Here is a 16,474-nt window from a genome sequence, read left to right on the forward strand (position 1 = left end):
TGGTAAGAATATTTTTAAAGTAGTGCATTTTTGTTCATTTAGAAATTGTCACATACCATGTAACTCTTTGGGTATGATTTGGGATGTAAATGACTCTGACTTGAGATTCTTTTAAAAGTACTAAAATGATACTATACTGATGAGAGTAATTTGGCATTTCAGTACTTAAAAAATGTATCTTGTGAACTAATCAATCATCCTTTAAAATTTCAATTCCTATCACAGAAACCTCTCCCTTCCCCTCCCACCCAACCTCAAGAAAGTGATCAAACCCTTCTCTGTATCCATGATATAAAACATATTTCCCCACTAGGATTGCATTTGTTTACATGTTTGTTTCCACCACAAGACTGCAACTTGAGAGTAAAGACTTTTTTTCTTTATTCAGTGAAAATTTACTGAGTGTGTACTATGCATGCATTTTAGAAAAGGAGCATACAGAGATGAGTAAGACAATGTCTCTGTTCCCAAGGAATTTACAGTTTATGAGAGGGACAGGGCAATTACAAGATAGGGTAACAGAGATGCACCGAAGAAGAGAGGAAGGGTATAAAACCCAAACTGGGAGGTCAGGAAAGCTTCCGGGAAGCTATAATGTTCGAGCTGTGTTTGGAGGGAGAGAAAATATTGCATTTATTTTATTTGAAGATCATAAAAAGAACTTCAGATCCAAAGTTCTCTAGGTACAACTGCTAGCCACAGAGCCACAGACAGGCATTATAAACTGGAAGGTTCAGACCAAATGCATCATTTCTGAGTCTGGGTATTTGGTGGAGCCAACACATCTTAGTTTGTTTTTTTTCAGCTGCAAGTCATTATTTATAAAGCACTCATAGGAATATACTCATCACTGATTCTGAAGGCAGGGTTTATCTGCATGTTCTTAAATTGTCACCCAAAGAGCCTGAAGACCATACTCCAACATTCCCACCATGAGTCATACTCTATTCAGCTATAATCTTTTCAGGACAATGATCAAATACAAAGTGGTGTCAGTAAGGATATGCTAATATGGGGTTGGTGCCAAGGCAATAGTATTTGTCTTAATTTTGAGTTGTGGTAAAATATACATAAAATATACTTTCTTTACCATTTTTAAACGTATAGTTCAGTACTGTTAAGTTCATTCACACTGTTGTGCAACCAACCTCCAGAATTCTTTTCATCTTGCAAAACTGAAACTCTAATTATAAGCAACAACTCCTCATTCCCCTTCCCTAAGTCCCTGCAATCTAGATATCAGGAAGCAATCAAGACAGACTAACTATGGTTTCCATTTCTCCAGGGAGTAATTTGTATCCTGAAGTGAAACCTAATCCATAGGAAATTTGCAGCTAAATAGGAAACCTGTAGGAATTTCCTTGGAATAACCTTCAGTAAATTGCTTCACCTCTCTAGGGCAGGTTTTCTTTAGCAGTCAAAACGAAGGGAGTGACTAAATGGTATCTAAAGTCCCTTTGGTTTTGACTTTCTATAATATTAGCATACTATTACAGTTGTTCATCTCATCCTTGCTCAAAATTGGGCAGAACCCACTTAAATCAAGATCTGATATTAACATAATTGTTTCAAGTGTATTCTTTCTAAAAAAATATTTCAATGCATATTACTAAACAATTTTCAGCTATAATGGCTTCCACAAGCATTTCGTAGCTTCTTCAGAAATCTGACTACAAAACACCCTGCATTTCAATTGATCTAATTCAACACCAAACCTGAATATCATAAATGATATCCATTCAAAATTGAAATACATCTTTAATATTTTACATCATAGAACAGTAGTGCTGAAAGGAACACTGAGGTGGTTTAATCCAATGCAATCACATTAGAATAAAGAAACAGGTCCAGAGAGGTTCACTGATTTGCCTATGGTCACATAGCTAGACAGAAACAAAGTAAGGACTAAAAGCTGTTTAAAAGCCAGTTTTCTTTACTTCCTGTCCAGTGTTTCTACTCCATATTTGCAACTGTACTGCTGCCCAGTCTTATATAACTTGATAATCTGTCTGGGTAACTGTTTCAAATTAATTAGTGCCAAAAGGGAATTACCTAGTCACAGCATTCACTGACTAGGGCAAAATGTAATGAACCATTGAAAACAGTCATTCATTTACTTATCTTGGTTGTTTTGACTAATCTAATGGGTGACAGCATTAATGAAGGATAATGTATGGAATCCTGGAAGAATGTGTCTCAGTCCAGAAATACCTAAGTAAATTGGCCTATCAAATTCACTGTCATTAGGACAATAAGAAATTTAACTATAATTTCAAAATGGTATGTCCTAATATTACAATTCTAGTTTAGTGTTTTAAATTCACCTCTCCTTAGTTGTTAACCAGAAACTCAGAATTTAGATTGTAAAAGTTTATTGATATGATCAAAAAGCAAACAGCCAGACATTTGGTTATCTTTGCCACTACAATGTGTCATTTTAAATAGTATTTTAAATGCATAACAAATAATATTTAAACCATTACTAGAAAAGTTAATTAAGAGTCTACTTAAGGCACTTCAGATGAAAGCTAATTTCAACATTTCCACAAAAGTAACACTATTCTAAGTGTAGTAAATCTGCTCTCTACAGATTTTAGCCAGAATGCAACTTCTCTCCTTAAAGAAGAAGAAGAATGTGCTCTTAAGAGACAAAACAAATACAGAAAAACTGTCATTCTTTCAATGTTCATTGCAAATTATCTGGAGCTATACATTTTACATGGCAGTAATATTCCCCTGGTTAGTATGTACAAATCAGGGTATATTCACACAAGTCTCATAAGAATCACAGCATAAATTTACTTGGCCTGAGAGAAGTACAAGAACAGCAGATAAGGAATCCAGAATCATACAATTTACAGTGGAGCAACAAAAACAGGCTCCACTAGAGAGTAAATATCCCCTCACCCACCAAATCTACTAACAAAAACAAAAACAAAACCCCCACATACAACATGTCTTCTTAGGCAATTATATCCATCTCTTTCTTCAAACCTCTATTATATAAGACTTCCAGACCACGTGGGAGAGATATTAGATGGTAAATAGTAGCAGGCAGTCACAGTATTATTTTAATGTAATAATACTTCTAAGATTTCTTAAAATTTTTTTTTCATTATCAGAATTCTCATATTTCCATTAATAGTGGCATTTCTGGATACTCTTTATAGCTATGGGGGAGGTTATAGCTAGATCTAATGATAACCATCAACTTTCATTCTTCACAGAAATTTGGTTAGCACATACAGTTATTTTCACTGACAGAAAAAAAGATAAAACTCAAAACTTCTTCAAGTGATTACTTTGTTCTCCACTTAAAGTGAGAAAATGAAGGCTAAAATAATAGCAAAAAACAGAACAGCTTTCAAGAAACATTTACTTTCTATTCACAGGCAACAGCTTAATATTTCATGATTTTATTTTCCCAATCTAGGGGAGTCCTTTTCCTAAACACAAGGGTTAATGAAATATGTTGCAACTGTAATACAGATATCAACTTAACCAGATGAACCTAGCTTTTTCTCTTAGGTACAAATGAAATAAGTGATGAGCTCTAATTTGCAGAAACGTTTTAGACCATTTTAAATTTACACTGATTTTATCACTAAGCTACATTTTTATTAGAAAGGGGCCCACCTTAAATAAAGGAAAACTAGGGAGACAGAATGAGCCTGAAATCTTTCCAAGTACAGGTAGTCAATACCACACTCATGCAGAAATCATAATCCTGCATTTAGAGATACTTCTTAATGTCTACAGCTACCAAGAAGCATAGTTTGCACTGCATTTCAGGAGGAAAGATGGAGGAGGACTGGCTAGTCTTTTTTTCTAAAGTCTAGACATGTACTCTGAAGAATGGTGTTCCATTTTCAGAAGACACATAGCACATATGATTTCTCTGCCCAAAAGGAAAGATGTGCAAAGTATACACATCCATGCAAAGATGGAAAAGTTAAGAATGGATTCTTGATGTTGTTATCAGAACTGCCCCCCACACATTTGGATAAGATAATAAAAAATCAGATGGTCAAAAGTTAACTAAAGCAGTTTTGAACCTTGTTGTAACTAAAATGAAGTAGTAGTTTAAATTTTTTTTTTAAATATTTAATTCCACTAAGTTTACTGGGAAGGGAAGGTTAAGAGGAGAATCATATCCAAATACTTCATGATTTTGATGGAAAATTGCTTCTTAAGGCACTATACATCTTCTTTGGTTAAATGATTAACTATTTTAATCACCTGAAAAAAAGAGGTAATACAAAATACACAAATTGCATTCTTCTTTTCACACACACGTTTTTCATTTTTCAATTTCCATTACTCCAGTGTCTACATATCTCTGGAATCCTTTTCAACTCATCAGAAAGCTGAAACAAAAATATATACCAATCTATTAGTCTGTGAAAGAAAAGTAGTCTTTACTTCTAATAAATATCTTGATTTTTTCAGATCAAAGAACGTTTGGGTACATTGTATAATAAACTTTGAGTATCAATCACAAAAAGTGAGAAACACTGAGATATTGAGGTAGTCTTAGGAGAAAAGGAAATAGAAATAACTTTGAGTTAAAATATCTCCTGGAGACACCAATTAATAACTGAATCAACCACGGTGATCAAATAAGTAACAGAAGTCCCAGCTTCTGGGAAGCAGAAGATTACCCTTGCATCCCAGCTAGTATTCTATAGGGGATAAATTATTTTAAAATATACATACACAGAAGAATAAAAGTATAAAGCTGGAGGATTATAAGTCAAGGATCAAAGTTCTAGTAGGTTTTGGTCTTAAAATTAAATAAGTTTGCAGAAAATGCAAAAGATTAAGTTGTTCACTAATCAAAATGCATTTAGGAATGTTACAATATACTGAACTGATCAGGGAGTGTTTCAAAATTACCTACTAAAAACTTGTGTTAAAAATACGAAGAATGAATGTGTCTCAAAAATATCACTTGATATACTTTACCTTTAGTGTTCATAGTCGGTTATACAACAGGACAATGTTGTATTAAAAGAATAGGAATTATAGTAAATGGCACTCAGATTATAAAACGAACTCACAACATTCCCCATTGTGTACTGGTACATTTATTTTGGCTAGTAACAGAATAAAACCAAGAACTTATAACCAGGAGAATAATGTCTTCCCTGAGCCTTAGAGATCTCTATGAACATTTCAAGCCAATTAGACCTTCTTAAACACTCTTTCTTATTATACACTCTACAAACTGGATTCTAATCAAATATTCTGTTTATGCCAGCTAAAGAGCCTGAAAAGTAGAGTGAGAAGTTTTAAAAAACATTAGAAAAATAATTCTGTCCTCAAAAACACGTAAAGTATGCAGATAAGGAACTGTATGAGTAGATAGGGTATAAAATGTTCTAATCATTATGTGTTTGATAGATTTCTAGGTTAAATTAGGTGAAGTCAGAATAACCCTGAATGATGTTCCTGAGAAATTACAGGCTATTGTTCATTGTATCATAATTATTTTAATTTCTATAAGCAACATACCTAAATTAAAGCCTACCTCTTTGCTTTAGAAGCTAGAGTAATTTGGCGATACAGTCCAAAAAATTATAAAGCAACATCAACTCTAATGATTGTAAGTATAGATAATCACTATATAAATGAAAAATAATCATACCTATATGGATATCCATGATATTTAGATCTGAAAATAGAGAGCATCCAACTGAAGAATAATACAACGAGTCCAATACCAGCCACACACATTACTGCAGAAAAATAAAAGGAGAGTAAAATGAGCATGTAAAGCATAATAAAGAGCAAGAGCATAACTTGTAGGCTATACTTCCAAGAGTAAAAAGCAAGGGCTTTAATTTACTGGTAAATCTAAACTGTACAACAAATTTCATCCCCATTCTTATATCTTCAGCAGTCTGCCTTCTCCTTTAATTTGCTCCATTACAATATAATAGAATAGTTCCATTTACATACTTGTGTAATTTAATTGTATGAAATAATGAATTTCATTAAAGCCATCACAGTCAAGAATTTAGTGTTAAATACACTGTTTTATGACTGACAAGAAAATAACTCACTCACTTATTAAACTTCTTTTAAATCCTTAGTATGGCCTTATTTATTATTGATAAATATTCACTTAAAGACATCTGGCAATATCATTGTGAAAGCCTTACTTGAAAGTATTTTATTCATTCACCGGTAACTACACTGCTTGTATGAGGAACTCCTTCAACATGGATTCCTCATTTGAATTATGAGGGGAAAAAACCCGCCCAGATTCCTAGCCCTAAATTCATAGCTCTCTCCATTAATCCCACATGCTCTGGTTTAGCATAGTAGTTACCAACCTTAACTCTAGATGCTGACCCTACAATGCTCAAGTATGATTCACATAACATGAGGCTCTTTGAGTTCCTGGACTAAGACTGGCTAAGAAGCATAGAGGGAGGGGTGTGGGAAAGCACGTGTGCTACAGCAATGGAAGCTCCAGGGAAACTGGAGCTCCATATTTATTGGCCGATACTAAAAATAACTTTTAGTTTTGTTATACTTAGAGAATAACTTTTTCCTTTAAACATTTTCACACAATATGATTAGGGGCCAAAATGTAAATGTTAAACATATTTTTTCTGAGTATTAACACATGCTCTTTGGAGAAGTCTTTTTTTTTCCCTAATCAAATGCATACATACATGTATATATACAGTTTCACTCTGAATATATATTTGTATTCTACTTTTTTCACATATCTAAGAGTGCTTCAGGTAGTTCTTGGTACATAATAGGCGCTAAAGAAATATTTATTATTACTATTTGTGACTATTTCATTAAGTTAGAATCTTAGAAGTAGATCAAATTGTGACTATTTTAATATATGTCACCAAAATGTTTTACAATTTAAATTCATGCCAGCGGTGTAGTACCCAGATGGCCTTTCCCCAATAATGAATACTGAAATAGGCAATTTTTCAAAAGTCAAGAATTAAAGGATGTATATTGACTGGATAAAAAATTGTTACATTAGTTCTATTTTTCTAATATGTAAAAATTCATTTCAATTCAGCAAAATACGTATCTCCCAAATTTAAAATCCAATGTCATCATCTTTTTTCTAGAAGAAAAAGTAAATAGATTTATTAACCTAGGTTAATTTTGATGACATTTAACTCTTTAACCATAAAAAAAAAACTCTTAGACTGATTTCATGTTAAGTAAAGTAAATTACATTGTTTACATTTCTTTGTAACAAATATCAGTGTGTGAATATTCTAATATATAAAAAGTCTATGCAAACCAGTAGGAAAAGGAATAAGACTCTAATACATAAATGGTAAAAGACAAAAAGACATTTTACAGAAGGGAAAACACAAACAGCTAATAAACATCTAAGAAGATATTCAACTATACTAATAACCAAAGAAGTACAAAATAATATATTTCCCCCTTATCTGATTAGCAAATATACACATACACATTTTTAATGAGGTTATCTAATGTTGATAAAGTTACAGTGAAACAAGCATTCTGAAATACAACTGGTAGGAATCTAAATTATTAAAACATTTGGGGAAAGAATTTGGCATCGTCAGCTTAAAACATCAAGATAATTGAAAATACTCATACATAGGACCACACAGTCATTCTACTTTAAGGAATTACTATGAAAGAGGATAAAGTTTAATATGCACCATAATAGTCACTAAATAAGTATTATAATGAAAGTTAGGAAAAAAGTAAACACTTAACAAAATCAGAATGGTTAAGTAAATTACAGTATAGACTATAAATTAAAAATTATGTATGGGAAAGTATTAGTGAAATATTTTAACTCTGGTTAAAAAGGGGTGGTATAAGATTCAAAGTATTATACATACAGTTGAAAAGATGTTTTTACAAATGGAAGGAACTTATATTACGTTAAAATTATTAGCTTTTCAATGGTGGAATAATGGGTAACTCTCCTCCGAAATGTTTCATTCTCCTATTTTCCCCCACATTTTCTACAATGAGCACATATTACTTTTATAATAGTAAATAAGTAAAATAATATAACTAAGAGGGGAAGTGATTAAAAGGACATTCTTTTTTCTGTATTAAAGGCAGAATTGCTACATTTTGGCATATGATATGACTTACTCTTTCGCTTTCCAATATCCATGTCAGATGTAGCAGCTTCACATAAAAGCACCATCCCTAAGGTAACCCCACCATCTTAGAAAAATTGTTTAAGGAGAAATTCACACAGACAAAAATGACATACAACTTTAATATTCCTAGAATAATATAGAATGAATAAATATATAAACCTTCTATTCTCAATTACAAAAAATTATAACTACGCAATCTGGTGTCTACATAGTATGACAATTATTTACTATGAAGACATAATAAAAATAATTAAGGTTAGAAAATTACTTTATTTGCACAAATAAAAACTGATATTTTAAACAAATGTCTGATATTTGTTTTTAAATACTGTCTGATATCAGTATTTAAAACTGATATTTAAACTCATAGATGAAATATGAGTTTTCCTCTAAAACTGTACTTTGAAATAAACTTCTGGAACATTCTTCCAACTATTGTGCCAATCTCATACACATTTTAAAAAATTAAATAGCCATTTTGAATATTTCAACCACCCTCCAAAAAAGAACACACTTGAAATGTACACCATTTAAAGAATAGCAACTAATTTTTATTTGAAAAATAACTTACCAAAATTTTCCAGAATTTCAACAATTAACCTTTAAAGCACAAATTACTACTAAACTACCTAAATTGTCCTATTCTAATAAAAAGAGAAAATCCTGCAAGCCATAACCTCACTTTTATTCAGCTTAATATAGAAGCTATATAAATACAAAATAGACTTACTCGTGCAAAAGGTAACACATGGCATGGCAGAACAGTAAAATAAGAAAAATCACATTTTGAAACAAATAGAATGTGTTCTAGTAGAAAAGAGAGATTCACCCTGCAGTTTGGTGAATACAAACAGCAGTTTAAAATGCTCATATTAATTATGCATATACATATGCACATTGTATGCTACCTCATGTGGGTATAATTAAACAGAAAGGGACATAAACTCATTCATGTTTTTTGTTGCTTAGCCAAGTTGTCTTCTCCAGCGATTACTTTTTTTCTTACGAGGGTTCTTTGTATGCATGTAAGCATAAAGACTGATCATTTCTATAGGCTTTGGCTATAGGTACTCTGATTAATGGTTGAGACTTTTGTTTTTGGAATGGTTTGTTTCTGTATCATGGTCTATGAGCTTTCCATCTTACAGTATACCACCAAGGTCCAGCTATCAAGAGCTATGATGCACTTCCATATGTATTGTTTCATTTCATTTATAGACTCTTTAAACTTTTACTATTATACTTTTACTGCCTGTTATAGGGAGGCACCATTAGTTGGAGTCACAAAGTTAGAGGAAATACAGACCATTCCTTGGACAAGTTTACACTCTAGTGGGGGGATACAAACAATAAATAATAAATAATTACATAATCATGATGACATGTTACCCTGAGAGAACTAAATAGAAAATAGAGGAGGTGGTATTCCATAACATACAGGAACTAGGCTATTAAACGAGCTACTAGGGGGACTTCCCTGCTGGTGCAGTGGTTAAGAATCTGCCTGCCAATGCAGGGGACACAGGTTTGATCCCTGGTCTGGGAAGATCCTACATGCCGCGGAGCAACTAAGCCTGTGCTCCACAACTACTGAGCCTCCGCTCTAGAGCTCACGCACCACAACTACTGAAGCCCGCGCGCCCTAGAGCCTGTGAGCCACAACTACTGAGCCCACGTGCCACAACTACTGAGCCTGTGTGCTGCAACTACTGAGCCCGTGTGCCACAACTACTGAAACCCGCGCAATCTAGGGCCTGCGTGCCGCAACTACTGAGCCCATGTGCTGCAACTACTGAAGCCCACACACTTAGAGCCCGTGCTCCGCAACAAGAGAAGCCACAACGAGAAGCCCCTGCACCGCAATGAAGAGTAGCCTCCGCTCGCCGCAACTAGCGAAAGCCTGCATGCAGCAACGAAGACCCAACGCAGCCAAAAATAAATTGAAAAAAATTAAATTAAAAAAATTAAATAAAAGAAGTAAATGAGCTAGTAGGTTTGGGGTTCAAGATGGCGGAGTAGGAGGATGTGAGCTCACCTCCCCCAACAAACATATCAAAAATACATCTAAATGTGGAATAATTCTCATGGAAACATAACTGGACACTGGCAGAAGAAATCCTATACAAGCAAAACTAAAAGGAAGATCTCCATTTAACCGGGTAGGTCAGGGAAAAAAAGGCGTCGGGTCAAGACCTACCCCTCCTGGAGGGATCTGTAAGGAAGAGAAGGTCCACATGGGCGGATCCTCACCCTGGGGAGCGAGCAGGTCATGTCACAATCTGGGCATCCCAGTCTTTGTCTGCTAGGAAATCTGCTGGGACAGACAAAAGGGCTAGAGAAGCTTAGACTCTACTTGCAAGGAGCACACGAGTGATGGCTTGCTAACCATCAGGGCAGAGTGAGCCCTGCACTGATGTCTGTCACCACACCACAGTCCCAACCTGAAGGGGTGGACACCCTGGCTGTGCTCACTCCACCCTACAGCCTGGCTCGAGATCTGGGCAAAGACTTGGTCTATCTACGCAGAGACAGACCAGGTTGCCTAGGGTGGTACCACAAGAACATGCAGCAGCTAAGAGCTGAAATCTCAGGAAGACAGGCCCTGGGAGAGGACTCATCTAGCTATGCAAAGACTGCCTGGAGGGCCTGGGGTGTGGTCCAGCTGTACACAATTGTTCCTATTGCAGTGGCACCTAGGCTCTGCCAACTCCACACCCTAGCTTAGCCCTAGATCTGGGGCAGACAGGTCCTGGGAGAAGACTGCCACAGAGGCAGCCCAGATCTCTCATGGCAGTGCAGCCACCTCAATTCCTGCAGCCACAATGCTCCAACCCCCACAGCCTTGAACTAGATCTGGGACAAACACAACAAAGGGACGCAACCTTGTACTGCTTCTGAGCGGAACTGTGGATAGCTACACAGGCAGCACATAAGTCCTCTGTGACTGCATAGGCCTCACTTGCTTCAGCAATCACCTCTGTTGGGGCAGGGCATGGATTCAAGGGCAATGGAGCCTGATTGAACCCGACCCTCAGGGCTTCTATTCCAAGAACTGGGGAGCAGACCCTGCCCCTAACAGGGTAGGGACAGCCATGGAGCAGAAAGGAAGCCCACCTCATATCCTGCACAGTCTCTAGATACTCCAACACCAACCACAACCCCCATCAAGGGGATAATGACCAGCACACCCTGAGGAAAGATGTGGCTGGCATCCACACCAAAACCACCCTCGCAGCCAAAACGTTGGACACACACAGTCTATACCGGGATGCTCCCACTTAAAAACAGCCCTTTAAGACCACAGTAGATAACTGTTTCTCCTGAAATCATAGAGACAGAGAATGTTAAGTAAAATGAAAAGGCAGAGGAACTACTCCCAATTAAAGAACAAGAGAAATCCCCAGAGAAAACAAATAATGAAACAGAGCTCACCAGTCTACTAGACCCCAAGTTCAAAAAGGTGGTAATAAAAATAACTGAATTAAGAAAGATTATCGATAGAAATGCAGATCATTATAACAAGGAACTAGATAAAGAAAGGATTCTAAAGGCAGCAAGAGAAAAACAGTCAGTTACAAGGGAACCCCCATAAGGCTATCAGCTGATTTCTCTGCAGAAACTTTTTAGGCCAGAAGGGAGTGGCATGATATACTCAAAGTCCTGTAAGGGAAAAACCTGAAATCAGGAGAGCCAGCAAGATTATCATTTAGAATAGAAGGAGAGAGAATTTCTCAGACAAGCAAAAACTAAAAGAATTCAGCAATACTAAACCTACCCTAAAAGAAATATTGAAGTGTCTTCTCTAAATAGAAAAGAAGCAAGGATCTATAGGAAAGGGAAAACCACAATAGTAAAGGCAAATACATAAAAGGGTTTAAGATCACTTAAATAAACCAGTACATAGATTTAAAAAACAATTTAAAAAATTTTTAAAGTGACTGTAACTACAGTAAACAGTAAAAGGTTAAGCATGAAGATGTAAAACAGGACATCAAAATCACAAAATGTGGGGGAGGGGAGTATATGCATATAATTGAATATATATATATATATAGCGTAGGCCGAAAGGTTCGTTTTTCCATAAGATGACTCTAGTAGCACTTAGTTGTCTTTAACTTCATTTGAAACAATTTTGTTAGACTGTATGTGACAGCTGTCATATCAGCGTGCATTTAAAAAAAACTTATCAAAATTGGTGAATTTTTGTGTAACCATTTTAATATTGAAGATGGGGGGAAATAGCAACATTTTCAGCATATTATGCTTTATTATTTCAAGAAAGGTAAAAACGCAACTGAAATGCAAAAAACGGTTTGTGCAGTGTATGGAGAAGGTGCTGTGACTGATCGAACATGTCAAAAGTGGTTTGCGGGGCTTCCCTGGTGGCTCAGTGGTTAAGAATCCGCCTGCCAATGCAGGGGACACAGGTTTGAACCCTGGTCCAGGAAGATCCCACATGCCATGGAGCAACTAAGCCTGTGTACCACAACCACTGAGCCTGCACTCTACAGCCCACAAGCCACAACTACTGAGCCCGTGCGCCCTAGAGCCCATGCTCTGCAACAAGAGAAGCCACCTCAATGAGAAGTACACGCAGCACAATGAAGAGGAGCCCCCACTCGCTGCAACTACAGAAAGCCCGCGTGCAGCAACGAACACCCAATGCAGCCAAAAATAAAATAAATAAATTTATAAAAACAAAAAAAGTGGTTTGCAAAGTTTCGTGCTGGAGATTTATCGCTGGATGATGTGCCACGGTCGGGTAGACCAGGTGAAGTTGATAGCAATCAAATCGAGACATTAAGTGAGAACAATCAACGTTATACCACGTGGGAGATAGCCGACATACTCAAAATATCCAAAACAAGTGCTGAAAATCATTTGCACCAGCTTGGTTATATGAATCGCTTTGATGTTCGGGTTCCACATAAGTTAAGCAAAAAAACCTTCTTGACCGTATTTCCACATGTGATCCTCTACTGAAAAGTAATGAAAACGTTCCATCTTTAAAACATATTGTTACAGGCAATGAAAAGTGGATACTGTACAACAATGTGGAACAGAAGAGATCGTGGGTCAAGCGAAATGATCCACCACCAACCACACCAAAGACCAGTCTTCATCCAAAGAAGGTGATGTTGTGTATATGGTGGGATTGGAAGGGAGTCCTCTATTATGAGCTCCTTCCGGAAAACCAAACAATTAATTCCAACAAGTACTGCTCCCAATTAGACCAACTGAAAGCGGAACTTGATGAAAAGCGTCCAGAATTAGTCAACAGAAAACGCATAATCTTCCATCAGGATAACGCTAAACCGCATGTTTCTTTGATGACCAGGCAAAAACTGTTACAACTTGGCTGGGAAGTTCTGATTCATCCGCCCTATTCACCAGACATTGCACCTTCGGATTTCCATTTATTTCGGTCTTTACAAAATTCTCTTAATGGAAAAAATTTCAATTCCCTGGAAGACTGTAAAAGGCACCTGGAACAGTTCTTTGCTCAAAAAGATAAAAAGTTTTGGGAGGATGGAATTATGAAGTTGCCTGAAAAATGGCAGAAAGTAGTGGAACAAAAGGGTGAAGACGTTGTTCAATAAAGTTCTTGGTGAAAATGAAAAATGTGTCCTTTATTTTTACTTAAAAACCGAAGGCACTTTTTGGCCAACCCAATATATATGAATCTATGTATGAAACAGAAACAGACTCATAGACATAGAAAACAAACTTATGATTATGAAAGGGGAGAGGGAGGGAGGGACAAATTAGGGTTATGGGATTAACAAACACAAACTACTATACATAAAATAGATAAGCAACAAGGATTTACTGTATAGCACAGGGAATTATATTCAATATCTTGTAATAACCTATAATGGAATATAATCTGAAAAAAAACTGAATCAGTATGTTGTACACCTGAAACTAACACAAATATTGTAAATCAACTATACTTCAATAAAAAAATAAAAGAGCCAGTAGAAGAAAGTACATTATATATGATGAAGGCAAAGATATTTGTATAAAATGAACCATAAGTATAGAATTGTGGAAAAATGTTTGTTACTTTGATTATTATTGTCCAAGCTATACTTAAACAATTTCTTTGCCGACTGAATTAGCAGTTTAAAAAAATAATACATAACAATGGTTAGGACTTGCCAGGGAAAGCAGGGCACGTACATATTTCTGGCAGCAAACCTCCCTACCCACCCGCCTTTTTTTTTTGGCCGCACTGAGTGCTATGTGGGATCTTAGTTCCCTGACCAGGGATTGAACCCGCACCCCCTGCAGTGGAAGCACAGAATCTTAATCACTGGACCGCCAGGGAAGTCCCTCCTACCCTTAAATTTAAGCAAAAGCCTTTTGGAAAACAATTTGGACAAAACACGAAGAGCAACAGACAGGTTTACACACTTTATTTCATACTTCTGGAAATTCAGAGATATGCCAATTACTATTTTTTTTTTTTGGCTGTGCCACGTGTCTTGCAGGATCTTATTTCCCTGACCAGGGATCGAACCTGGGCCCCCAGCAGTGAAAGCCTGGAATCCTAACCACTGGACCACCAGGGAATGCTGTCAATTATTTTTATACCCAAGAAAACATTCTTTCCAATATTCACCAATAGGAGAATAATTGAATTATGATATATCCATTATAAAGACATTGATAATGATGACTATTTTTCCTTTTCCTTGCCAATATTTTCTTATTGCTCTGTAATTCTCATGAACTTTTATAACTTTGAAGGCCATATACAATTTATTAAATGCTTATAATACATTAAGAAACCAAACTGTGTGTGAAGTATGTCTGTAACTATAAAAAATGGAACTCCTCTTAGTCATCTAGATGATGGGATGACAAGGTAGGGCAAATGACATTACCATCAAATCACTGGGCAGATTCTCTAACAGCCTGGGCTACAACTGATTCCAATATGTCAATGTTAGGACCCCTTGGCTGAGAAGCACAACTCGAGGAACATTACATTTATTCACCTTGTTGATTTGCTCCGCAGAGTCACTGTTTATGCATTCAGGTGGGTAAACTATGATCAGTAATACTAAGAAATGCAGACTGCTACCTATCTGATATCACTGTTACCTATTCTTGCAGCTTACAGAGACATCAATTTTCAGATGTGAGAAAGTAAAAATCTGCCCTGCCATTCGAGAGGATGGGCCAACACACATATAAAGTAGCTGCACAGTTTACAGGAAATAATATTTCTCCCTAGGACATGCTGCAGCTGTAAAATGTCAAAATAAACCCTGTCTTTGAGTAACTACAGCTTTCATACTCAACGAGGAACCTTGTTCTCTAAAATCGTAGACTGATTCAAATTATATCAGTAAGAAGGAAACATTCCATTCTTGACTGGAGGATCTAAGTTACTCAATTTACAAGTACAATTTCTAAGTAGCCTCAATTTACAACCAAAGTACAGAGCTTTAAAAAAGGAGTTTCTGGGTTTCCCTGGTGGTGCAGTGGTTAAGAATCCACCTGCCAATGCAGGGGACACGGGTTCGAGCCCTGGTCTGGGAAGATCCCACATGCTGCAGAGCAACTAAGCCTGCAAGCCACAACTACTGAGCCCATGTGCCACAACTACTGAAGCCCACACGCCTAGAGCCTGTGCCCTTCAACAAGAGAAGCCACTGCAACGAGAAGCCCACACACTGCAACAAAGAGTAGCCCAGCTTGCCACAACTAGAGAAAGCCTGCATGCAGCAACGAAGGCCCAACGCAGACAAAAATAAATAAATTAATTTAATTTAAAACAAAAAAGGAGTTTCTGAAGACAAATTCCCAAATTTATCTGAACGGTGTAGTTTCCAGGAAACAGAACCCTGGGTCCACTTCACAGTCCAGACCTGATTCTGATCCCTTTACACTTAGCCTGGCTTTGCTTTGAGCTCATCAAAACATTGCTTCATTTACATTTCATCTAAGCTCCACCTTTCCTTAAATCCTATAACAACTCTATCTTTCCTTAGGTAAGATATCCCATGGTCCCTCTGATTTGTAGTCTCCTTCGTAGCAATGATCCAATAAACTTGGCTTTATCAGACTTGCAGGTTTGTCCCTGGTGGTCTTTAGCTGATCAGGCTAAGACAGATGACACAGTAATATGATTCCAAAGATATTATGACTTGCACTAATAAGAGAGCAGCCTCAACCAAATGCTGTAGAATGTGAGAAAACAGACAAATTAAAATGTGGCACCAAGAACTTATTGTAAAGAGGATACTAAACAGAAGAACAATGTGTGTTTCAGCTACAAACTGGGCTTGACTGCTTCCATGGATATAATTCTGGGGGAAAAAAGG

The 16,474-nt window shown here is 36.5% G+C and overlaps 1 protein-coding gene across 1 annotated transcript in view; it reads right to left on the bottom strand.

Moving 5' to 3' along the window:
• Positions 1-2,355: 2,355 nt before the first annotated feature.
• MAGT1 (magnesium transporter 1) overlaps positions 2,356-16,474 on the bottom strand; it is a 42,991-nt gene continuing 28,872 nt past the window's right edge. The window contains exons 7-10 of the mRNA XM_082447438.1: positions 16,396-16,459; positions 8,128-8,202; positions 5,648-5,738; positions 2,356-4,367 (exon numbers count right to left, since the gene is read on the bottom strand). Of these exons, the coding sequence (XP_082303564.1) occupies positions 4,352-4,367; positions 5,648-5,738; positions 8,128-8,202; positions 16,396-16,459 (246 nt within the window). The 3' untranslated portion in view covers positions 2,356-4,351. The remainder of the gene's footprint in view (positions 4,368-5,647; positions 5,739-8,127; positions 8,203-16,395; positions 16,460-16,474) is intronic.

The sequence above is a fragment of the Balaenoptera physalus genome, assembly GCF_965194825.1.
Source record: "Balaenoptera physalus genome assembly, chromosome: X".
In the NCBI taxonomy this organism is placed as follows: domain Eukaryota; kingdom Metazoa; phylum Chordata; class Mammalia; order Artiodactyla; family Balaenopteridae; genus Balaenoptera; species Balaenoptera physalus.